At 46.9% G+C, this 26,037-nt stretch overlaps 1 protein-coding gene across 1 annotated transcript in view; it reads right to left on the bottom strand.

Moving 5' to 3' along the window:
* Positions 1-25,774, bottom strand: part of LOC124234241 (immunoglobulin superfamily member 5-like) — a 41,370-nt gene extending 15,596 nt beyond the window's left edge. The window contains exons 1-5 of the mRNA XM_046651482.1: positions 25,550-25,774; positions 21,993-22,071; positions 14,513-14,830; positions 9,410-9,709; positions 1,133-1,273 (exon numbers count right to left, since the gene is read on the bottom strand). Coding sequence (XP_046507438.1) covers positions 1,133-1,273; positions 9,410-9,709; positions 14,513-14,830; positions 21,993-22,050 — 817 coding nt within the window. The 5' untranslated portion in view covers positions 22,051-22,071; positions 25,550-25,774. The remainder of the gene's footprint in view (positions 1-1,132; positions 1,274-9,409; positions 9,710-14,512; positions 14,831-21,992; positions 22,072-25,549) is intronic.
* Positions 25,775-26,037: the final 263 nt, after the last annotated feature.

The following is a 26,037-nucleotide window of genomic DNA, read 5'->3' on the forward strand; positions in this document are numbered from 1 at the left end:
ACACACAAAAAGTTCTCATCCAATGGCAGTTAGTGTAATAAAATTAAAAATGTAGGCAGGCCCCGTGGCCAAGTGGTTAAGTTCGCACACTACACTTCAGTGGCCCAGAGTTCGGATCCCGGGCTCGGACATGGCACCGCTCATTAGGCCATGTTGAGGTGGCATCCCACATGCCACAACCAGAAGGACCCACAACTAAATGAAAATATACAACTATGTACTGGGGGGATTTGGGGAGAAAAAAGCAGGAAAAAAAAAAGAAGAAGATTGGCAACAGTTGTTAGCTCAGGTGCCAATCTTTTAAAAAAATAATTAAAAATATAATTAAACTGGCATGCCTCCTAACATCAAACCTCTCATTTTAAGAAAAATGATTTAACTGTAGAAGATATTCAAATTGGAGTCGGTGAAGCTTTTATGAGAGAAGGAAAGATAATGTTGGACACACATACCCCACACTTGGAAAGCAGTGAGCTGTCCCCATGACAAAGATCCTTTTATTTCTGAAGTCACACACTGCCGAACTCTACAAGAAGCCCACCCGCATGTGGATGAGCCCACCCCCACGTTGAGCCCGACCACAAACAAAGCCACTGCGTTCATATATCTTGGAGGACCTCAGAAGACCTCGTTCAGAAGAAATGCGTAATTATTTTTATTTGTACTATTTTGATTAATAAAAGACTATATATTTCTCTCTACCACATCAACATTCACCCACCAAAGGTGATTTGGAATTATACAAAACAGCAAATGATCTTTTAATGTGCTCAGATAGGTAGGTATGATTCTAGAAAAAACACAGCATCTAAATAACAGATTACAGTAACCTTATTATCTTTGCAAATAAGCGCAAAAATCAAATAGTCAGTGTCTTTTGTAAGAGAGGTGCTGCCTCAAAACTTTCTCAAAAGTGTGAAGATCTGTCTTCCTGGAGGGGTTGCACCAGGCCCCGAACGAGTGACTTCCTTCCTTGAGAAAATCCCTCCCCTCTCTATGAACTTCACACATTTCCTTTCGAGGATGCTGAAAGTCAATGTATCTTTCCAAAGAGCTAATGAGCTAATGAATTTCAACCGCTTGTACCAAAAGTTCGAAAATACATACAAATCTATACAAACAAAAAAATTACCTTTTTTCTCTCTCCCGGGGACACGACAGCAGCAGAATATTATAATCAGAACAATTATCAGGATCAAAAGCAATGAAAATGAGACTGCGAGTAGAGCTATGGCCCAGGTAGGCAAGGATGCACCTGGTTTATCAAGACTGCCTATAAGGTTGAAAGGAGAAAAAAAAGATATTTTAGTGATGTTTGCCGCTGTCTAGGGGACGTAATCACTGATTCTCCCACACAAGAATTAGATCAGGTCTTCCAGACAACAACAAATGATCACATAGAGATAGAGATTGGATTGGTGGTTACCAGAGGGGAAGCGGGAAGGGAGGAGGGTGAGAAGGGTGATGAGGCTCATGTGTGTGGTGATGGATTATAATTAGTCTTTGGGTGGTGAACATGATGTAATCTACACAGGAACTGAAATAGAATGATGTACACCTGAAATTTATACAATGTTATAAACCAACGTGACTGCTATTTAAAAAAAAAAATTTTAATTCTTATGTTTTCTATTATTATTATAACTATTCAGCCTGCTATAGCCAGGTGTCCTAGGCCAATTTCTCTTTGTGCTTAAATACTCAACACTCTACAGTATCATCCACAATATTTATTGCTGTCAATAAATACCTGCTTAGTAACACAATCCAAGATCTAGTTGGTTAATGTCGCTAACATTCCTGAGAGGCGGATAAGGCTGGGGTTGGCAACGACTCCCTGAGATTGGGGTATTGATCACCATGTTCCACACCCTTTATTTAGTCAAGAAATGCTTATTGAGCAGCTACTGCTGGACAAGACCGGAAGAATGCCATCTGGCTCTCACTTCCGTATCCCCATCCATTGAGAGTCCAGAGCCCAAAGGAAACGAGGACAAATTGAGGAAGAGCCACTCCCAAAGGAACTTAGCGAAAGGCCTCACTCCAGTGCCATCCATGCCCCACCCACAGAATTCCTTTCTCATCTAGTAATTGCTCTCTCCGTGGCCCTTCGGAGGCCGCCTTCACTAGTTTCTACTTTGCCCTCTTGTTTGATCCAGTAGTCACGGAGTCAGGAGACAGAAAGATTAAGGTGAGGCAGGGCCAGCAGGAAATGAAGGCGAGGTAGAAAGAGAAGGAGACAGAGAAAAAGCCATTTTGATTTTTTTTACAGCCACGCCTTAGCCAGAGCTGTCGGATAGACTTCATGTGGTTATCTAAATTCAAATTTAAATTAATTAACATTATAGACACTTAAATACTCAGCACCTCAGTCACACTGGCCACATTTCAAGGGTGTAGTTGCCGCAGACTAGAACGGTGCCTTCACCACGGAAAGTCCTGTCGGACAGCACGGCCTGGCCGTGGGTTTGTGGGAACTGCATGGATGTTCCGAAGAGCCCTTATGGGCATTTCACTCCCCGCTACTGAACCACGTCAAAGTCAAACCACGTTTAAGTTGATCTGTCTGAGTGTGAATTGCTAGTCAATAAAGTCCGTCACTCCTCCCTGAGTGCTCGGTACTATCTCAGTGTAAACGCATGCTATTTTGTTAAATTCTAGTCGTTCGAAAATAAAACAACAGACTTCCTATGAAGAAGATAAGATTTGCTTTGAAATCAATGGCCTTCCAGCACTTCAGAACCACAGGTTTGTAGCGGAAAAACAGCTCTTAGGGGTTCTTCCTTAAGAGTTTTCCTTGAAATCATAGTTTGCTATTCCTGCGTCAAAGTCAAGTGCTGGGAATAAGCTGTAGTCAGAGATGGTTAGAGATGGTCACTAATGCTCTGTGTCTACAGTCGTCAACCACCGGGGTGCTGACTCATGGAAAAGCAAGGATCTGATTGCAGAGCAATCCACAGACATCTCAAGAAGTTTGCTTTGAAGAATTACATAATATAAAAAGATATTTGTCTTCTGCCCTTTGTGCAAAGCTTCTCCGCATTACCTGTGATGGTTTTTAAAGTTTCCTTCTTTTTTTAACGTCTCACATTCATTGCCATCTTTTTCTTTTTTTTTTAAGATTGGCACCTGAGCTAACATCTGTTGTCAATCTTCTTTTTTCTTTTTCTTCTTCTTCTCCTCAAAGCTCCACAGTACATAGTTGCATATTCTAGGTGTGAGTGCCTCTGGTTGCGCTATGTGGGACGCTACCTCAGCGTGGCCTGATGAGTGGTGCCAGGTCCACACCCAGGATTGGAACCAGCAAAACCCTGGGCTGCCAAAGCGGAGTGCATGAATTTAACCACTCGGCCACGGGGCCGGCCCTCATTGCCATCTTAAATGTCCATGAAATTGACTATTGTGGCTTCCATTTCTTCTTACATATCTGCTACTATCTAAACTAGACTTTGTCCCCTCAAGGTCAAGGACTGTGTCTTATTCTACCTATGCCACAAGCACCTGGCACATACTGGGCACCTTGAATGAATGGACGGATGGATGAATAGGTCGATGGATGGATGGATGGATGGATGGATGGATGGATGGATGGATGGATCTCCGGATTACCCACCATTTTTCTGAGATGAGCTGGGACAGATAGAGAGAAGAAAAGAGTTCCCCAAAAAATGTAGGGGGGACAGGCTTATACCCTTCCTATGCCACCTTTCCCCAGCCCCAGAATTGGGCCTTTAAAACAGTCCCTTCACATCCAGAGAGTAATACGGCTTATCCCTTTGTTCCACAGACAGCAGGATCCCAAGCGCCACCTGGAAAGCTTTCTGCACACGCAGATCCAGAGCCCACCTCCAGTGGAGCTGAGTCGGGCATCTGGAATGGCACCCAGGTAATTGTGATGCAGGTGGGTGGTGACCCACACTTTGAGAATCCCTGGTGTGCAGGCAAAATGCTAACACTGCCCAAGCAAACTGCCACCTTACAGGATGCTCCCATACTCTCCCTCTCACAGATGTGATAATAAGATTATGAAGTCCAGACTGCATTTATGATACTCACAATCTGGAGTTCAAAATCAGACCACCGTACAGAAGCTTCGTGACTGACAAAAAGCTTTGGGCTTCGCATCAATGGAACCAGTGAAATCTCACGGCCACCACTGACTTGGGCTCCCTTTGGCCTCTGGCTCGCTCATCCATAACAATTCTTGCCCCACCAGGCTGTTCAGAGACTCGAGAGATGCACGTGAACGAGCTGAGAACACCGTAAGGTACAAAGCACACATTCGATATTGCCGCAGCCATCCTAAATTCAGTCTGACGAGGTCTTTTACAAACCGAAGTTTGCAAATATTAGAGGTTTTCATAATAAAAGAGCCAGCTGGGGTGAAACACTAAAGTCTGGCTCAGGACTCAAGAGATAGGCCTGGAATTCTTACTGGCATAAGTCAACATACTTGTTGACTTCCCAAACACTCGCTCTCAGGGCGTTTTCCTGCCCGCTGGAGGAAATCATAAGCATGCCAAGTTCTGTCAACCGAGTCCTGACATACAACCCTTTCCTCTGACCCAGCACAGAGACACCTGCTTATCCTCAGGGCAGACCTGTTTAAAGGAAGGGAGGGGCCACCTTGCTGGGGTTGCAGCCGAATCAAGGACGACCTCACTCACTCTCATGTCCATAATTCAACCACCAAGGCAAACAAAGTGATGCCAGCACTCACCTCAAAGCCCCAAACTCTCACCGAACGGCAACTGACATCAGGAACCACACAGCTCATTCTTTCACTTCCTCTTTGCTGGGACCGCACCCCACTGGGGGTCAAATCTCCCACAGAGTTTCACATCTAGGAGAGGCTTGCTCTCCCTCTCCTCTGGTGGAGCCAAGAGAAAAGTGTGGGCTAGGTGCCATAAGGAGGTACGATTGGTACTGGAGCCACACGGAAGAAACTGTCTTATTTTCATAAAAATTTTTGATTTGTCATCTATTACATATATACATATACATATATGCAGATACATCTTGGGTATTTTGTTTAGTATGAGGCTAATTTTTTAAACGAGTCCATTTATAGTGGAGTGAAAGAAAAATAAATGATACTCATAGATTGATAAATCAAAAGTCAATAGTGGACAGAAAACACAGAACCTTGGAATTAGCTCACCCATAATCCGACCCCTTCCTCGTACAGAAAAGACACTCGAGACGAAGAGACTCAGTAAATTGGACAAGGACACTCAGAAAAGAAAAACCTCGGCACTCTGACTTGTGTCTTTCCATCCTGCCATGTTGCATCTTCCATTTGGAATAATCCTTCCAGGGAAGATACAGCCCAGGCCGTAGAGGAACGGGGAGTCTAGGCGGATGCTGGTCCCTGACTCGTGCCGTGGTGGAGGGTGTGGCATGATGGTTCGAGGCGAATGGCAGATGCTGGAGGGGACGTGTACACCATACCTGAGCAACCCACAGCCAGTGACTAAGGAAGATTACCTCCAAGCTCAAGTCTGCTTGCCCTCCTCCCTACGTTCCTGCACACAACTGCGTGCACGTTAGGGCTGCGTTACCGAATTTACTGTATAACTGTAATCTCAGCTTCAAGAATGTCCTTTTCCCATCTGTGAAGAAAACGAAAATAGTGTTCCCCAGATGCTCTCACAGAAATGCTCAGAGTTTTTAACAGGCAACTAGAATTTCTAAAAACCAACTGGATTAATACAAAATGTCACCACCGGCACGTGCAAGCAGGCCCCGGTGCTGATGAGAAGGGAAACAGGAGATCTCTGAATCAATGTGATAAATGATAACAATCACTCACTCTCCTGTCCTGTGGGCTCTGGGGCAGGGACTGTCCTAAGTGATTCTATGTTTTAACCTGCTTCTTTCTCACACCAACAACAACCCTAGAAGGTAGGTATTATTATTATCTCAGTTTTACAGATGAGAAAACTGAGGCACAGAGAGGTTAAGTAACTTGCCCACAGTCACACAGTGAGTAAGTGGGCAAGCTGAGCCCAGGCTGTCTGATACCCAATTCTGTGTGGATAGTAGCACCTGATGCGGCTGGGCCAAAAGGCACGGCCTTTGAGATTTTCCAGATCAGCAACCTCCAATCCTGGCTGCCCAGTAGAGTAATTTGGAAGTTTTTTTAAAGTGTCAGTTCCCAGGCTCCAGTTAAACCAGAACCTCTGGGGTGGGGCTCGAGCATCAGCAGATGCACTAACGTCTCCGAGAGGCAGCCAGGAAAGAAAACTTCTGTCCTGCTCTTCTCCCCTCTTTTTACAGGTGAGAAAATGGAGCCTCAAAGGGTAGTGACTTGCCCAAGTCGCACAGCTGGTGCCAGAGCTACGACCCAGGACCGTCCCTCCCGCCACTCTTGTCTGCCCTCGAAAATGCCACTTCTCACCAAACTGGATTCTAACCAGGAATCGCTCCCTTCTACAAGGTGCTCCGATTTCCTAAAAGTCCTGCTTCGTTTGAACATTCCACAGCCCGTACACTTAAGCAAGTACACGGAGAACAATCCAGATGGGCAGACGGAAGGTGGAGGGTGGTTGTCTCAAAGTGGGCATGAGAGGGGCTTTCCTGCTGGTGGTATGCATGTCTGCAATGCCTGAACTTTGTATGACTTCTGGAATCAAGAAAACCGATCTTTCAGAAAACTAGCATTAGCCCTTTCAATATGCTTTTCCTTCAAGAATCCATAAGTGCATCCATACAACTTCTTGGCTTAAACCAATTAGGCTTCCTAAATGCCATTGCTCTTCCTCTTTCATTGATTTACAGGGGTTATTCCAGAAATGAAGACAGATTCCTTGCACATCTAGAAAATGGGTGTGGGGGTTGGTGTTTATTGCTTCCTGAAGACGCCCGAACAGGCACCGCCTCGTTCACCCCGGGCTCTCCGTCACCTGGCGGTGCGCCTTGAAGGCTCGCCGTCGCCAGCTGCGCCAGCCGAGGCTGGAACGAGGTCCTCAGCTACTCAAACTTGCATAGAACACACAACATGCAGCCAGCCGCCAGCTGCTCTGGATCTTGATGAATAATTTAGAAACAAATTACCCTTTTCCAAATGAGTCCAATACAGCAAGACTCATGGCAACACACCCACTGTGCTTTCCTCTGAGGCTGCTGGGACTCCAGCTGCCATAATTAAGGCCGCTCACTTCACTGGTCCTCGACTAAGAAGAACTCAGCTGAATTAAATCTGATCAAGGGCAATTAAGGGCCCCTTGCCCTTCCCCTACAAAAGAAAAACTTTGCAGGCAAGCTAATCTCTAAACTCCATTTCTGTGGGGCGTCATCGATCAGACGAGAGCTCTTTGCTGCATGATTACCTTGTTAAGATGTGTGGTTTAAACAAGCAGTCTCATTCCATTTGGTGCTAATGGAACTTTTTTTTTAATCTTCCCTTTCAAAGCCTGGACCATGTTTTATCATATTTAAACAGCTTAAAAGCAAGCGAGGCTGGCTCCTTGGCGAAACGGCTGAATCCAGCCTGGGACAGAGGAAGTGTAAAGTGAGTCTGGGACATCTTACTGGACCAAGTGCCCAAAAACTAATAGGGACACGTCAAAAGGACACCAGAGCCAGCTGGAAGGGATTCCCACTGGCCACACATCTGGAGAAATATGAGCATAAAAATGAGTAATGACAGGAGAAAATTATAATGTATTGAATAAAACGAGTCCATGCTAAAACTATTAAAAAAAGAAAGAACGAAAAGGAAGGAGAGGGAAGTCTCTTTTTTACAGAAGAATGCCAACTAATAAATACAGAAAAATCAGGGAACCAGAAAGTCACTCTTTCACAACCACTGTAGAAATGATCGATTCAGGCAATGACTAATGACAGAATACAAAAGTTATTAAGTAAAAGACTGTCAAGAAACAAGATATTCAGACAGTCTGTGTAGATTCTGTGTTAATTATAGTTATGATGAGGTCATACTGGATCTGGTGAGCCCCTGACCCAACATGACTAGTGTCCTTTTAAAAAAGGGAAATTTGGACACACACACACACAGGGAGAGCACCACATGAAGACAGAGGCAAAGATCGGGGTGAAGCATCTACAAGCCAAAGATTGCCAGCAATCACCAAAAGCCAGGAGAGGGGCCCCCAGGAGACTCTCCCTCAGGACCCTCAGAAGGAATTTCTCCTGCTGACACCTTGACCTCAGACTTCCAGCCTCCAGAACAGAGAGAGGATACCTTTCCGTGGGTTAAGTCCCTCAGTCTGGGGTGCTTTGTTACAGCAGCCCCAAGGTACTCATACACCACCCAAGTGACTGCTCACAGCGGAGGGCGGAGTTGATGGGTGAGCAGATTCCGGAGACACACTGCCAGGGCCACCTCCCACCATCTACTAGCTCTACAGACATGGGCAAATTCCAAGCCACACTGTGTCCCTGTCACCTTGCCTTTACAACAGGAACAATAGCAGCATCCACTCACAGGGCTGTAGTGCAGGGTAACTTAGTGAACAGTTGAGAAGCACTTCAAACAGTGTCTTTACATGGTAACTGCTCTCTAGCACTGTTCTCTTATTATTATTATTATTGTCATCTTGCTTTGGATGTAGCTTTGTTCCAAACTTGGAACAATCTCATGTAATGGTGTTTTCATAGTGGGAAAAGCTTTAGATGTCCCCTCTGCCCCTTCCAGCCGTATGACCTGGAATACAGCCCAGCACTTCTCCAGGCCTCTCTTTCTTTCCTCTTTTGTAGAATGAAGGACTCAAAGTCAAGCTCCAGCCCCTTTTCCCGCCACCGTTTTCTAGTTGGCCCAGGCTGACTCGAGTTCAAGCAGGCTCTCGGGCCTTGGGAAGGTGTGTGGTTAGAGTTGCTGGCATACCGATGACTCTATAGCAGACGTATCTCTTGGGGAATCTAAACTTTAAACTTATGTCATTTAGTTGAGTTAAAAATAGACATCTAGACTTGGTACTTTCACACACTGTGGGTTTGCTGGGTAAAAAATGAAACATCGTAATTCCACTGAGATTGGAAGGAACCGGAGAGGACCTACACGCCCTCCTCAAATATTAGAAGAGTTCGCCTCGTATTGGCCTAGCGGACGGGGTCAAACGAGAACAATGGGTAAAGCTAGAGAAAAATGTGGAATTCGAGTATTTATCTCTGAACTTCTTGCTGTTCCTGATAATCATCAATATTCTTAACAGTTTTCATCTGAAGTAGAAAAGAGAGAAGCTCTTGAAGATGGAATTTTAAAAGCAAGTGAAATTACAAGGTCATTAAGCCAACCCTAGGAGTAATTTGTCTCCATTACCATCCCTCCCCGAAATCAAGGTCATCGTACGATTTTCCTAGGTGTTGTTGATTAAGTAGCATGACATATAAAATAGAAGTGCGAAATAATAATTCACATTCTATAAAGCAAGAGGTCTTCACTTACCCACGGGAGGCTGAACCACGGTAAGATTTACAGTTACAGACTTGTGGACCTGCAGTGCCTCCACGGTAGCCACACAAGTCAGAGTGCCGTTGCCCTGTGGCGTGAGAGCCAGGATGCTCACTGTGCTCTGAGGCTCATCAGGCTCCCGAACAGAATAGTAGCTTGAATGGTTCACCGGAACACCAATCTCCCAGGAAATATCTGGGAGTGGGGTCCACCCCGATGCACGGCAGGTCACATTACAAGGTTCATCCTCAATGACTGTGAGAACACCACTGGAGATGAAGAGTTCCCCCATAACTAGAGAAGAGAAGAGAAATGTTCGAAGGAATGACCATGCCTCTCAGTTCCAGGTTTTCATTAGTTTTTCTTTCAAATTGCTTTTCATGGGAGCTGTCTTCCCAAGCCCAAATTGGCTGTGTCTGTATCGAAAACCTTAACTCAAGGTTTATCTGTGTCTCTCCTTACACCTGCCAGGTTCACAGGAGAAGGTGAGGTCGCTCACCAGAAAACATATAACCCCAGAGAAAATGAATAAATAAAAATCAGGATCCAGGGAAAGAGAGGGCAGATGCCTTCCATAGTGGGCTATGCAATCATTGAAGAGGTGTTGCAAAGTTGTACTGGGCTGTCCTGGGAGCCAAAGCAAAAAGGGAAACACCTTTACATTTTTTTCACTGGAAGGAGAACACATCTCATAGTCTCATGGGAAGTAAGTCTATCCTGGCCTTTGGTCTTTCAGATTCATTTAATTTATTTTTGGGGTCACATATTTTTAAACATAACGTCCTATGATATTGCCTTAAAATATTTTTCTAGGTACAAATTAAATCTAATCTAATAGAATTATAGAAATAATGACCCTAAATCATGTATCAGAATATTTTACTCAGATAAAGTATTTTAAAGTTTTTATGAAGGACCCACTTGCGTATGCCACTGTTCACACTGTAAAGAGTCCATCTGAAAACAGCACTTGTGTTGCTGATATTACTAAAAAACCTGAGGGTTGGCCCTGGTAAAGACACAGCCTTAGTGAAATCTATACACCTTGAAACGTTCAAAGGAAAATATCCTAAACCCCCTGCTGCATGATATAATGGAAAGAACACCGGAATAAGAATCAAAAATCCATTCTCAATCCGGGCTTTCCCAAAACGCTAGGGTCACCTCGGGCAAGTCACTGAAATTGTCAGGATCTCTATTTTCTGCCTGTCAAATGAGAGGATTTGACCAGGTCAGTGGTTTTCAAACATTTTGGTTTTGGTAATTTTTGTATTCTTAAAAATCATTGAGGACTCCAAAGACCTTTTGTTTTTGGGGAGTCCATCTACCAATATTTACCATCTTTGAAATTTGAATTAAATATCTGTTTATTTTTAAATAATAATTGATCATTAATTATTTAATAATAATAAAATTCATAATAATTAAATAAATAAATAGTTATTTTTAAAATAACAGTATTAACCAATTACATGTTAATATGGATTAATGTATTTTTATTAAAAATACTTTTTTTTTTTTGCAAGGAAATATTGGCCCTGAACTAACATCTGTTACTAATCGTCCTCTTTGCTTTTTTTCCCCCAAAGCCCCACTGCATGGTTGTATATCCTAGCTGTAAGTCGTTCTAGTTCTTCCAACTGAGCCACTGCCACAGCATAGCAACTGACAGACAGGTGGTGCAGTTCCAAGACCTGGAAACGAACTTGGGCTGCTGAAGCTGTGAGCGCCAAACTTTAACCACTAGGCCATCTGGGCTGGCTCAAAATACCTATATTTTTAAACCAACATAAATTCATAAGAAGAACAACATAGTTTTATATTTATGCAAATCTCTTTAATGTCTAGCTGGATTCTCATATGTGCTCCTGCATTGGACCTCTTGCAATATATTGCTTTGTCTGGAGTTTATAAAGAAAATCTGACTTCGCTGAAAATATATTTGGAGCAGTGAGGAGGCTTTTCAGATAATCACGGATACTCTTTGATACCACACTAAAACTGGACAAGCGGTGGTTTCTTAAATGTTAGTTGCACTGTGGAATCTGAAACTAGATAAGGAACTTTCATTCTCTGTTACATTAAAATCCTTTACCCTTGGTGATTTTGTATCACTATACATCAGTCAGTTGGAAAATGCTGATCCACTGAGTTATGCAGACCTTTCCAATGGATAGTGGGAAACTCCCTGTACACGTGAGAGAAGGAGAGTGGGAAAGGCAAGTGACACCTTGGTATTATTTTGAAAATCATCATGACCTCACAGACCACCCTCAAAGAGTCTGGGGAACACCTGGAAGTTCCCAAACTAGATGGAACTGGATCGGCTCTGAAAGCTCTTCCAACTCTGAAATGTTAAATTTTCAACTATTCCTTTCCCGAATAGTCTCTTAGGGTAAGTAAAGCACCTTTGCTAATTCAAAGACTTCTGTAAACGCACTAGTAACAGAGGAATGGATTTGTCCCTTAAGACAAAAGAGTTCTGTGCTTGCTCTTTTTTGTTCACTCATTGTTTCATTGATGGAGAGGTTTAAGATGACAGAAATGGGAGGATGGTATTGCCTCAGTTAACAACAGGAGATCTTGAACTCAAGTCTTAGTGGCCCTCAAAACACAAGAGATCAAGAGTTTAGTGTGTGATTGTTTGGTGGATTGGTCAATAAACAGACAAATGCAGCAATCTGAAGCATTTCCTTTTTCTGTGTGTATTTGCAATTCAACTTTTCCTGTTGGCTTTCACAAAAGTTATCTGGTAGCATGACAGACTTTATACAAGGGTGATGGCTAGGACGTTCACATGGATTTTGGAGGACTCAGTATGGAGTTATGTAAGCTCTCTTTATTTTTCTTGTTAACACATGAAAAGGAAAAAAAAAACAATCTTTGGATAATTCACTTTCAAAATAAATTGGATGCTTCTTCCTTTTTCAGGATTGTTTTCCCTTGAAAGAGACTCTGTGGCTCAGAGGACATTTGTTCCTCTAAGAACAAAGTGCCATTGAGACCGATGGAACCAGGGTAAATGTTCGGGTTCCATCCCTGCTCTGTGGGTTCCTTCCGCGTGAACTTGGAGAAGACTTTAACTTTCCTAGATGCCTCTTCTTCCATCTGCATTAAAACCAAAGCTACAGTAATTATCAACATATCAAAATGCGTCTTAGGGATATTCAGATAACTTTGTAGGTTTATAGCTTTGGGGAAAGATGCTATAAAACCAAATGGATTTATGAGTTTGATACGCCATCAGCATACCAGTAATAAGTCACGCCTTTGACAGATGTTTCCTTCATCCAGGGGTGCCATCCTCCTCTCTCGCTTCCCCATTTTCCTATCATCTACAGACCTTCGAGGCACATCTTAAATGGTGCCTTCTCCACAGAGTCTCCTTGAAGGCTCTGCTGATTCTCTCACCTCCCTTCCCACTTCGAACCTGAGTTTGTCTCCCTCCCACTGCCTTTGCCAGCATCTACATTGCTCCAGTGTTATTCACGCACTTGCATTATCCACTCTTTCTGTAAGGTTCTTGAGGGCAGGACTGTGTCCTATTCTATTTATCTTTGAGTCCCTCTTAAATGCCTAACATGACAGTGGGCTGCTATTGGGAAGGCAGTAAATGACTCTGTGGGAATTGCTATGAGCCAGGTGCTGTTCTAAAGGCTTTGCATAATCTCACAACAGCTTTATGACAAGGAAACTAGGGCACAAGGTCATTAAGTAACATGTCCAAGGTCACACAGTTAGTCAATGACAAAGCTGGAACTCGAACCTGGCAGTTGGGCTCCCAAGTCCGCACTATTAACAGTAGACCACTCTAGCCCCTCAAGTCCGTGTGCAGTAAATTGACTCAGACAGGGATTTAGAGTCTTCAAATCATCCTCAGGCATGTTTTTATCTGATCCTCACAGTAAACCTGAGCCTTAGCCCCATTTTGAAGATGAAGAAATTGAGGCATCCCGGGGCCACCAAGGCAGATAATGGATGAAATCAAAACCAGAACTCCTATCTTTGATTCATTTTCCTGTGTTCTTTCCTTTATGCCACAAATTATTATAATAAGAATATAACCATGCAAACTAGGCTTCACCAAATGTTATCAAATTTGATTTGATAGCAATATGAATACACACCAAATTTCTGGGAACTTCTCCTAGACATGCAAATAAGTAGACATAAGAAAAAATTTGAAAGACACGATGTGGTCTATCATAAAAAATGCCACCATAGAAATCAGGGGCTCGACACGCTCTGATGCATCTAAATTGGAGTAAATACATAAATAATTGGAGTAATTACATAAATAATATGTAATTACATTTTTAAGGAATGCAAAATGATTAAACTTTGATAAAGATGTTCTGAATCCTTGTAAAGCATTCTTTTATTGTTTTCACTATATAGCATAATCTGAATTCAGCACCTTAAAATTAGCTTTGAAAGTGAAAAACGTTATCCACTATTATGAATTTTTTTCACTTTTTTCTAAAAGTCTTGGTAAGTTTGGTAAACACACACCTTTGACTACTTCTTAAGAGCCAATGGGGCAGGAAAGAGTAATACAGATTGAGGGGACTCAGCTGGAAAGAGGAAAAAGTCAAAGCATGATTTGAAGCTGACAAATTATGTAAGGATGTAAGGCAAAGAAATAAGAGTCACATATATGAAAGACTAGAGAAAGGGCAATGATTGTCAACTGTCTCTAAATCAAAGACAAATCATTGCAACTGGCCCCAGAAGAATTCCAGGATGTATTTCCAGAAAAGCTATTAGGTCCTGAAATGGATTAGATGGGAAAGTGATAAAACCTGTCTTTAGGAGTCTCAATAAGGGAAAAAGGAAAAGAAAGAGGGAAAGAGAGAGGGAGAGAAAGAAGAGGAAACAAAGTAGAAAGAGAGTCAGTGAGGAAGGGAGGAGAGAAATAAACACATAATAAAACATAAATATTAGCCAGCTCAGAATAATTCTAAGCATAACACGAAGTGAAAGTAGACCCCATATGTCACCTTATGTGACATGAGCTTCAGAAGGTTCCTTCCATTCCTGTGACATTTAACCCAATGGACTCCAAATGCTCCTTTTTGGAGCCACCTGCATACACACCTATGACTGAAAGGAAAGCGGACGCATCCCGGTCACTGTTCTGGAGACTGCATCTGACATGCCCCGCATCACTGAGTTGCACATCATGGATGATCATCTCAGAGATGAAGTTACCGCCCTCTTCATAACTTGCAGTGGTAAAGCGGTCACTGGTGATGATGGGCTCTGTGGGCGTGATGCTCAGAACCACGGTGCCATTCAGAGACCACATGATGAGCCTCCAGCCAGGCGAGATGGTGCAGTTGAAGCGAGCCTCTGAGCCCTCCAGCACCGTAGCATTCTTGGGACCTTCTATGATCTCATAGCTGGATCCAGAAGCTGGAAGACAACCAATGTTTCAAGACTGTGGATGAATCTACATAAGTCATCTGTACAATTTAACCCTTCTGTACACCAGTTGTGACCCCTGGGTGACCATCCAATGGCTGTATTAGATCAGGAGCTTCCAGTGGACAGGAAGCCACCCCATCCCTCCTTTCCACCCACCTCTGCTCACTCCACAGTCCACGGCGCTCCCAGCAGGATTGGGAGTGAAGGAAGCAATGCTCTGGAGGGATGTTACCTCAAATATCTTCCCCCAGCCTGGTCCAGAGAGCCACCACCAGCCCAACTCTCTTACTTTAGGCAAGTTTTTCAGCCTCACTGTGAAATGAGAATTTTCCTCCCAGTGAAACGGGAAGGACCTTTGCTTTCCACCTCCAAGAAGATCCCAAGGCTCAGAGGGGAAAGAAGGAAGTAGCTACTCTTCACAAAGAGGGTGGGGACCCCAGCATGCTGTGATCACGGCCCACCGCATGCCCTTGCATCCTTAGAGCCCCCAAATGGGTGCTTAGGACAGTGTCTGGGGCTGGAGGATGAACAAGGCTGAGAGAGAAGGAATACAGCTGAAGAGACACAACAGTTGGGTCCTGAGTTTACTGTCATGGAATGAAAGGAAAGTCAGTGGCCAAGGCTCAAGAGGATGGTGCTGTCATTGAGGCCACGCCCCTCCTCCTAAGCACTAGAAGAGACACAGGTAAGGGAGACAGAGAGAACGAAACAGGTAGAAGGACACAGGAGAATGAGATCCCCTGCTGAGAACATTCAAGGGATGCATTTGGCAGCCTGGATGTGACCACATCCTAGTGTCGAATCTAAAACTTCAACAGGTGAGCAAGTGGTTCTACAGTGTAAGACCACAGACTCCAGAGTGAGGGTTTCAGCTCATTGGGCAAGTTTTCTCAATTTCTCCATATTCCACTCCCCTCAGCTGCAAAACAGAGACACTAGTACCACAGCAAATTGTTTTAGGAACCAATGAGACGATTCACGTAAAGCCCTTAAGATGACCCTCAAGCACTCAGTAAACAGTCACTATGACATGCCCTGCAAGAGGGGATCGTGTTGACCTGCAAGAAGTGATTGTGTTGACCTGCAAGAAGCAATTGTGTTGACCTGCAAGAGTGGATTGAGTTGACCTGAAAGAGTGGATTGAGTTGACCTGCAAGAACGGATTGAGCTGACCTGCAAGAATGGATTGAGTTGACCTGCAAGAACGGATTGTGCTGACCTGCAGGAAGGAATTGTGCTGACCTGCAGGAAGGAATTGTGCTGACCTGCAAGGACGGATTATGTTGACCTGCAAGAAGGGATTGTGTTGACTGACAAGATGAGCCAAGAAAACCATAGATTAAAATAAAATTGTTTCTTTCACACCTTTATCAATCTTCAGCCTTTGCTCACCAGATGCACTCTGACACTGGTTTTAACTGGAATGACAACTTCTGCCTGGTCTTCCACATCGAGTGCATCAAGGGCTTTCCAGCCCACATGAACTCAGTCACAATTACTTGAGATGGAGGGTGTTCTGCGACTGAAGAACTCAAGAAATCTTTTGACCATTTAGGACTGATATTCTTACCACCCTAGAAGAGCAAATTGGCAGCCAGAGTTTTCCGAGACTTTCCCACGTTTATAATAACAATCAAAGCAGAACTTGCAGAGCACTGGGTAGTCTTCAAGATCTCTTATTCTCATCTTTTTCCCACCTATGTTTTAACAATGAGGAAATGAAGACCAGCAATATCTCAGGACTTACAATCACAGTGGTGAGCAGGGACCCAAACTCACAACTTCCCACTCTGAATTTTCCCTCTTTCCCACTCTTTTCCCTCTAATCTCACTCAGAGTTTATAACAAAAAGACCCCCTGGCAGACCACACACCTTGGTTTCTTCTCAGCCATGCCTGCCACATCAGCAAGACTGTGATGGGTTCCTATTACCTTCTGGAGCTGCATGATCCCTGTGGGTCGACCAGGCGGCCTGTCATACACATTGGGAGCTCCCCATAGACTGCAGGCCCCCTTTCCTCCCAACCTTAAAAGGTCAAGTTGTGCGGGCTGGCCCAGTGGCACAGTGGTTAAGTTTGCACATTCTGCTTTGGTGGCCCAGGGTTCACCAGTTCAGATCCCGAGTGTGGACCTATGCACCACTTGCCAAACCATTCTGTGGCAGGCGTCCCACATATAAAGTAGAGGAAGATGGGCACAAATGTTAGCTCAGGGCCAGTCTTCCTCAGCAAAAAGAGGAGGAGTGGCGGCAGATGTTAGCTCAGGGCAAATCTTCCTCAAAAAAAAAAGTCAAGTTGTAAGGCAGGTTCTAAAAGAATCTCGTTACACCCTTAAAGGTTTCTGGGGAGGAACCACACCACTGTACACATATTAACACATTAACACTGCACCTGAGTACCCACAATGCACTGCCCACTGCAGGAACAGGTCAACAGGGGAAATGAACCGCTGCACAGACAGGACCCAGGAAGCCAGCAGGACCAGGCCGTGAGGCAGCCGGGGAAGGAGAGAGGACACAGGCTCCAAAGAGGCAGGACTGAGGGGAAGTCAGAATTAACTATGACTAATCCCAAGTTTGGGTAAACATGCTCACTATCCTTTGATTTGTCCCTGGACGAGATAGAAAGAGAGAGAAAATGTGACTCTAAATAACAACACAAATTGGGTCTTCTCCCTTACCCCCGGGCACGTCTCTCCCATCCAACCATCCCTCTGATCTGGGATTTTAAGCAATGAAAAAAGCCTAAGGAAAGGAAGCCAGAAGTGATTCCCCAGGAAAGCCATGGCTGCCATGCCACCTTGGCTCTTTCTGAGCCCTGAATGGCATCTTAAGAAGAAGGACAAAAGACAAGAAATAGCCCAATCTACACCCCAAGGAAAGAAAGACGGGACGAGGGGTGTGCTCATACTCCGTGCTGTGATAGGGACCGTCCTCCTTGCCCCTGACTCAGGTGGATGGGAGTTCACGGGACAGAGGCCGGCAGGACAGGATGCGGGAGTGCGCGGACAGGTGAGACCCAGACTCGCCATGCGAGGAGCTCCGTCTATGCAACTCCAACAGAATAAGCAAACCCATCTGAAATCATGGTTCCTTCACTGCCTTGTGAGATTATTTCACTCCTGCACGCTGTTCACTCCAAGCCAGTCTTTAAATATCCTGTGGAATGCACGCGTGACCCAGAAAACATTCAGGCTCCACACCTTACCTTGTGGCTGGGGAGGTGAGAGGGAAGGAGGGACTTGTGCTAAATGGAAACCCTTCCAGTTTGAACTTGACCTTTAAATTAAACAGGAGGGCCCAAATCCTCAGCACCAAATCCCCTGATGACATTCCCTGCGATCTTTGTTACCATGATAAGTAAACTCCCGTCCAGCTCCACCTCGTGACTCAGAAGCTGTGCTTCTGGTAAGGTGACGTCCCGGAGTCCATTGCTCTCTCACTTGTCCTGTCAGCTGGTGGTGGGTGTAACCCTGCCCCACACCCAACAAATACTAGAAAATTGTAAATAAGACCTTTAAGCAGACAGGCAGCTCCTCAGCACAAAACCGCCCTCCCGCTTTGTTCTCCCTTTCACTTTGTAGAGCAAAGAGGCAAAGCCGGGCAGAGCCACGGGAGACATCAGCATCCTACCCCCCAGGAACCTCCCTGGGCCACCAGCTACAGTGGTCCCCCAACACCAGGTCCTCCCTTGTAGGAGTTTATCCACTTGCAAGATGCTCATTCACGCCGACACTCTCCATCCGATTCCCAAATCTACATCTCCAGCCCCGTCCGCTGGCTTTCTCTCCTGCCCCACGGGCGCTGCTCCACCAGGCTTCTCCACGGAGATGACTGGCCGCCACCCAGGACTGAAGAGCTTGTCTTCTTCTACTCGCCGCCTCCTAACATCTGCAAAACTGAAATCCTTCGTACAGCAGAACGTCGGCCAGCTTCGCGGCTCCCACCTGTCCTCCTTCAACCGATCCTAAGCAGAAGTACCCTTCTTCTGCCACGGCTTTTTCTCAGCTTCCTGGAGTAGCAGTTGGTTGTCTCCCTGGTGTGGGGGGCATGACGGGTCCATGTCAACCAACCATTCTGTTCTTGCGCTCTGCTCTTCCCCAGCTTTCCTCACTGCACCGTAGACCCGGCACCTTCTCCCATCTCTTACTTAGCGTTGGAAATGAGTAGAAAAGTAGAAAATTGAAAGTCAGAAGGGACAAAGGAAAATAAAGTGGAGAGCAGTGGGTGAGAACAGCTCTGGTGAGGCAGCTCCAATGGAGAAAATGGAACTCAAAACCTATCAGGGAAACAACCCAGATGCCCATCAAGGGACAAAGGGATAAAGATGTAGTATATATACATAATGGAATACTACTCAGCTACAAAAAAAGGTGAAATCTGGCCATTTGTGACATCATGGATGGACCTTGAGGGTATTATGCTGAGTGAAATAAGTCAGAGGGAGAAAGTCAAATACCACATGATCTCACTCATAAATAGAAGATAAAAACAACTACAAACAAACACATAGAGACAGAGATTGGATTGGTGGTTACCAGAGGGGAATGGGGTGGGGGGAGGGCGAAAGGGGTGATTAGAAACAAGTTCGTGGTGGTGGATGGCAATTAGTCTTTGGGTGGTGAACATGTTGTAATCTACACAGAAATCAAAATAGAATGATGTATGTTAAAATTTATATAATGTTATAAAAGTAAATAGATTTTAAAAACCATATCAGGGGTTGGAAGTATCGGAAGGAAACTGGGAGGGGAAGGAGGAGGTCCCCAGGCAGGTGGGAGCCGGCTGCTGAGTCCTCTGACCGTGGCAGGGCTGCCAGCGTCTCTTCCAGGCTACCACCACCACCCAGAGCTGCTCCCCACGTGGCAGCCAGAGGCATCTTCCCAACACATCAAAAAAAGTGGGATCAGGCACCCTCCCCTACTGCCCACCTCCACACCCCAGACTTTGTTTAAAACATTTCCATCATTTGGGATAAAGACCAGATAATCCTTAAGAGCGTCTCAAGATCCTGCTTACTGTCACATCGACTTCCTCTCCAGATTCATTTGCCCCAAACTCCACCCTCTGACCACCGGACTTTAATTTATCAAACTCTTCTTTAATTTATCAAACTCACCAACTCTTTCTGGCACCAGGGCCTTTGCATAGGCAGTAGACCAACGTGGTGGGCAGTGTCGCTTACTCCTTAGCTCCTGGCCAAGACATCTCCTCCTCAGGGAGCCTTCCCAGATCACCCTATTTAGGTTAAATCATCCTGCAACAGGCTTTTGAATCGGTGAAGCAGTTGTCACAGCAGTGTTTTTATATTGATTTTTTTCTGTCAGTTAACGCTTGTTTCCTCTGCTAGGCTCTAAGCTCTGTTAGCAAGGACGATGCCTGTTTTTGCTCATCACTGCACCCCAGCGCCTGCAACTAAATGGCACACAACAGGCCCTCAGTGACTGTTCACCGAGTGAGTAAATAAGATGGTCCAGTTCTACATAATCCGTTACACTGGGGGCAAGGCAGAGAGGAGAGGGCCAGCCGGAGCCCTCTGGGTGCACGTGGAGGTTGCCCTCAGCTTTTCAAAGTCAAGTGTTTACATGAAGGTGTCTGCACCCCAAGACTTTCCAAGAGGATGCAGCCGCGGGGCTCAGTCTTCTGCAATGGACCCCATTCCCCGGGGGCTCTAGAATTAGCCCACAGTACTCCCCGCTGCCGGAACAGCCATCTCCAGGCCTCAACCAAAGCATCCTTGCCTTCAAAACGGTACTTTAGGAAAAACGTCTCAGAAAAACTATAGACCCAGAGTTCGTCAGTTTCCCACCAAGCCCCTGAAGAGATTTTTGCAACCGTCGCTGAAACAGGCCTGTCTGGAGCCATCTCCTTAAAACATTTGCTGAGCGTGGTCTGCTTGCCCCACAATGAGTCCCCGAGCTCCACCTGAGAAGGGACCTGTGCTCCCGTCCACTCTGCAAACTAATGTCTATTAAGCACCTACTAATGGCTTAGCCCCGCCTACCATAAGGAGGGGCTTCCAAACGTCCCTGCCCCCAAATATATTTTATCACCACAGCCCAGGGCCCACAGCCCGAACGAGCAAATACACCCCAAACCAATGGAAGTTTATGAAAGGGTCCTTACTGCCTGTAAGCCCTCTCATACTCCCTATTCTATTCTATTCCGTTTTAATTTTTCCATGCTGCCATGGCCAGACTTTTTTTTCACAAAAACATTACCCGGCCGTCTGAAATAGAGTTCGTACATATATGAAGGGCAAATTAAGCAAAATTTGTCTACACAGTTAGAAGTCAGAACCACGGCCGCACTGGGGGAAGGAGAGAGGGAGTGGTGAGAGGGCGCATTCTGGAATGTTCTGATCTCACAGTCGACATGCAGAGCGTTCAGCTTGTGATGGTTCGTTAATCACTGTGTGTCTCTATTCTTCTTCAATCCAACGCCTTAACACCTCTGCAATGAGGAATACGGTGGGGGACACCCTGAGGAGGCTAAAATCCAGCTGGGAAAACAAGACAAACGCACCCGAAGCGATGACTCTAGACGAGACATAGTGAAAGCAAAGCTGGGGGTACAGACTCCAGTGACCCAAGGATGCCGCGCATGCCTGCTCTGCCTCCTGATCTGGAGAGCCTGGCTGGGACACTCTGGGGTCCACTCTGACTGACACCCTGGGAGGGTCCCAGGACGAGAAGGAGCCAGGGTGGGGGCCGGATCACACGCAATGCGCCCCTCACCCTGGCAATAACAGGACCTGGGATTATCACCCCGAAAACTGCAAGGCAAGGAAGGGTTCAAGGAGGAGGTGAGGCCTGAGTCGAGCCTTCCTTGAAGACCAGATGGAAATGGAAGAGGAGAAAAACCAGACAGGGGAGGGGCATTTTGACAAGAGCGAGGACTTGTGGGGAGGTACTGAAGGCGGGCTCCCAGGACGGCGAGGACCCAATGAAGAGGACTGGTGGGGTCAGATGTACCTGGAGGACCACTCCTGGAGTCGAGAGGATGCAGCAGAAAACGGACCTTGCTGGAGAGGGCACTCAGGGAAGGTGAGGAGTGCCCAAGGAAGAACCTTCTGGCGGCCATGTGCCCCGGCGGCCTCCTCTAAGTTCCCATCTGCCCAGGACCGTCACCCGGAGCCCCCGGGATCCCTACCTGCCAGCCCAGCCAGGACGACCAGCGTGGCCAGGATGCCTGTCCGGCTGCTCCCCATCTCTGTGTGTTCTTCCTCACCCTGGAAGACAAAGCAGCAGGGAACGGTCTGTCACAGATGGGCATTCACCGTCAGAGCACAGGAGCCCCTCGCAGCTCTCCGAGTCCGTGCATGCATCAGTCAGGGCTTCTCAGCGGCACCTGCCTCCCCTGGGAACTTGTTAAAAAAGTAGATTCTAGGACCCGCTCCAGACCTGCTGGATCAGACACGCCATGGGGAGCCCAGCAATCTGTCTAAACAATTAAACAGTGTTCCACTTCTGGTCCACGCTCAAGGTTGAGGATCACTGTGTTACATGATCTTACCCCCCAGCCCACGGATATGTAAAGGGATGCAGACGGTATGCCATTCCCACTGAATCACGGACCCGGAGGTAGGAGCGAGGGCTTCCTGCTCTTCGTTTTGGTCACGATACTTTAATCATTGAGGAAAAAATCCTGCCCACAATGAGTTTACATTCTAAAGGGAAAACAGGCCACAAAATGAAGGAATTGATCATGAACCTATGAGAAGGTAGCCAGAGGTATGGCGAAAAATAGAACAGGGAGGAGCATGTGCGAGGAGGTGGGTGCATGAGATGGGCTGGCTAATGTTTCAAATAGGGGGGTCAGAGAAAGGATCCCCAAGAAGGTGCTCCATGAACAGTGAAGGAGGGAGGGCAACAGTCCACGTCAATATCTGCAGAGGAGCTTTCTGGGCAGAGTCACAACAGGTGCAAAGGCCCTGGGGTGGGACTGTGCCTGGTATGTTTGAGGACCTGCAGGGAGGACTCCGGGGCCAGGGAAGAGTAGGGGGAGTGGAAGAGGGAGAGGGCAGAGGTCAGGGTAGGTGAGGAAGGCCTTACTGGCCCCTTGGCAGCACACCGGGATCCCATCATGCATGCCTCCTGGCCCTCCTTCCAATCCCCTCGTTCTTTGACAACCCTCCTGTTCATCCTCCATCCTTGCATTTCCTCTTTTTACTTTTTCTTTCTGCCCTGGGACAGGCTTATCCAAGGCGGTCCCAGCACTGCCAGTCCTGCTAGAGGACTTGGAGTTCAGTCATCCACTGAATGTATCAGGAACTGCCTGCAAAAACAGCAGCTCCTGAGCCCCGGAGAAGGGTCTCTTTATTTCAAACATTTCTCAGCCCCAGCGACCTGTGGAGCACAGTGTGTGGGGGAGGACAGTCACTTTGGCCTTGGCATCCACACAGATTTCACAGCCCTGCTGGGGGATTCCAACCTCTCCCTCCAAAATACAGGGTGCCAGTTTCCATCAGGGACCCCGGGCAGGACTTTGTAATGAGTGGATGCCCCGTCCAGGATCACAAAGGCGCTCAGGCCTGTGACCCACATTGGACATGTCGGCCAGTTACTGGGTGCTCACAGCTCAAGAGAAGGAATGTGGGGTTTCCATCGTTTGTTTCTCGCTGTCTTTGGAAAGTAGGATCCAGCCTGTGTGCTAAACGGTAACGACTTGTGTGTAAGGTACGAAGCGTCTCTGCTACCGTCCATTCTGCGTGAACCCAGCCCCGTGCAATGATCTAAAACAGACCCAGCAAACCCCTAGAACGACGCCTCCATAGCGAGCTGTGCAGCAGCCGTACACAGACCGAAGTGAAATCACGGCCTTCCCAGATTGATTCAAGATCCCGAATTTTGATGCCCCAAAGAAATCATTTACTAATCTTCAAGGTTCAGCGAACACAACTCGACAAGTCAGTTGCTCTACTAGTCGTCGAGAATGCTAGAGCCGAGCAGAGGATGACTGAGAAATGGAGCTGTTGAGTTACAAAAGGTTACGCCTTTTACCAAAAGCAGTAAGTGCAAAGCATGGGGGCCAGCACGGTGGCGCAGCAGTTAAGTGCACACGTTCCGATTCGGCGGCCCAGGGTTTGCTGGTTCGGATCCAGGGTGCGGACATGGCACCGCTTGGCAAGCCATGCTGTTCCAGGCATCCCACATATAAAGTAGAGGAAGATGGGCATGGATGTTAGCTCAGGGCCAGCTTTCCTCAGCAAAAAAGAGGAGGATTGGCAGCAGATGTTAGCTCAGGGCTAATCTTCCACAAAAAAAAAAATGTTTTTAATATAAATAAATAAATGCAAAGCGTGGACTTGGCACTTTTGAAATGGCGGCAATAGCTTAAGGTCCACTAGGAGATGCTTCCAGTTGCTGAGAGCCAAGGCAGCAGGCTGCAGATGAAGAACAGCTCAGCTAACTCTCAAATGCTCCATCCTGCCAATGTCCTGACACGCCATCCTCCCTTATTTTCTCCGTATGAGAGAATGAATGACTCCACTTCCAGTGAGCCCAGCAGAACTCAGCAGGTGGGCTGTGTCGGACCCCACTCGGAGCCACAGGAACCCAGCTGTAAGGTTGCCGCAGACGTGGGTTTGTGCAGAGATGGTCCGGCGTGTGCAGGAAGGACTGTGGGAAAGCTGATTTCAAGTGTCCACTGAAATCAGCCAAGTCGCTTTAATTAAGTGGGGACTATGCCGAGTAATTGGCAAGTCACCTTTCTGTGGAGTGGTTTGACGGCCCCGAGATTTGACTTCTCATGCATTTCATTATGGAAGACTCGAATTACCTACTTTTAGTTGCAAAACTGCGAAGTCTTCTTAAAATCTTAAAATCTTATTTAAAAAGACAGGATTTTAACCCCCAACCAATTCCTTACTGCCCCAACAAGATGAAAACACCCAGAAGATCGTTTGGACCCAGCAAGCTATTCATCACAGGACGAAAACTGCTGAACTTGGTCATCTCACTTAATTAGCCACACACACAAACCCTTCTTGGGGGCTTCCAGGAAATAGCTGGATGTCATAACATCCAAAAGTGCCTGCCAGCGTCCTGTTTTAGGCAATAGCATGAAGCCCAAACCCTAAAAGAAAGGAGGCAAGTGCTTCTCAGGGGTGGCGAGAATTACAGGAACAACATCCATGCCAGGGGCCCGCTGCAGACCACCGCGCCTCACAGGACGGCCCAGCGCTCTCCTCCGCTCCCCCGACCCCAGCTCCCTGCACCCCTCCATCAGGAGGGGCCTCAGCGCAGCCTGCCAGACCCAGGGCCGTCCCAGCACTTCCAGAGACGTGGGAGCAAGGCTCCTGTCCACAAGGCTTCTCCTGAGCTGGGAGAATAATGGCATTTCAAAGTCTGTGCGCTGAGCGTGAGTCACAGCAATTTCCCCGCATTTGAACCCTGACCTCCTAAACTCCAGCGAGCCTTGGCTTTCAGCGCATCCCTGAGAACAGCTCACCGCGACAGGGCCTTAGCTTGATGGGAACCCCGCTCGAACTCCTACACCCTCGGAGCAGCCAGCTCTTGTAATCTTTAACTTTGTGGAAGTTGGGAAACAAAGAATGTGTGTTGGATCGTCCAACACTTTCCCCCGGAGACGGCTCCCCGCGGTGGCCTCCCGAGGGCTCGGCGCCCTGCTCCTGGGGAGGAGACGGGTCCCCTGGAGAAACCCACCAGACACCCCCACCGGGGAGCCACACCCAGGGGCTGTCTCACCTGAGGCAGGTAAACCTCTGCAGGACATCAGAGAAGGTTCTAGTTCCCAAAAGTCTTCCCGGCCTCTCTCCATGCAAATACAGGAACAAATCTGTCTGGCGACCAGAGAATCTCGGCCCACCCCACCCGGCTAACAGGAAGTTCCTCACGAAACGTTCTGTCACGTCACAGGCCAGGTCCTAAACCCAGAGGTGGCCTCCGCCTGCCACAGGCCCCTCGCTTCCGGAAGGTGCGGGTGCCCCAGAGCGGCATATCTCCTGTTAATCATTAGCCAGCCCCAACCAGCGGCCCAGGAAGTCCAGGCCGGGCTGAGAATGCCAAGGCCACAGGGCCAAGGCTGTGCTCCCAGCCAGCCTCGGTTCGGTGTTCCTCCTCTGAGCCTTGCTCAAGCCCTGCAGAGCCAAGACGCAGCTGGGCTCCACGCCGGCCTGGTGGTCCTCGTCCACAGCTGAGCTCCTTCCTGCTTGTGGATGGCAGACTGGCCAACC

This window comes from Equus quagga, unplaced genomic scaffold, assembly GCF_021613505.1.
Source record: "Equus quagga isolate Etosha38 unplaced genomic scaffold, UCLA_HA_Equagga_1.0 73442_RagTag, whole genome shotgun sequence".
Classification (NCBI taxonomy): Eukaryota; Metazoa; Chordata; class Mammalia; order Perissodactyla; family Equidae; genus Equus; species Equus quagga.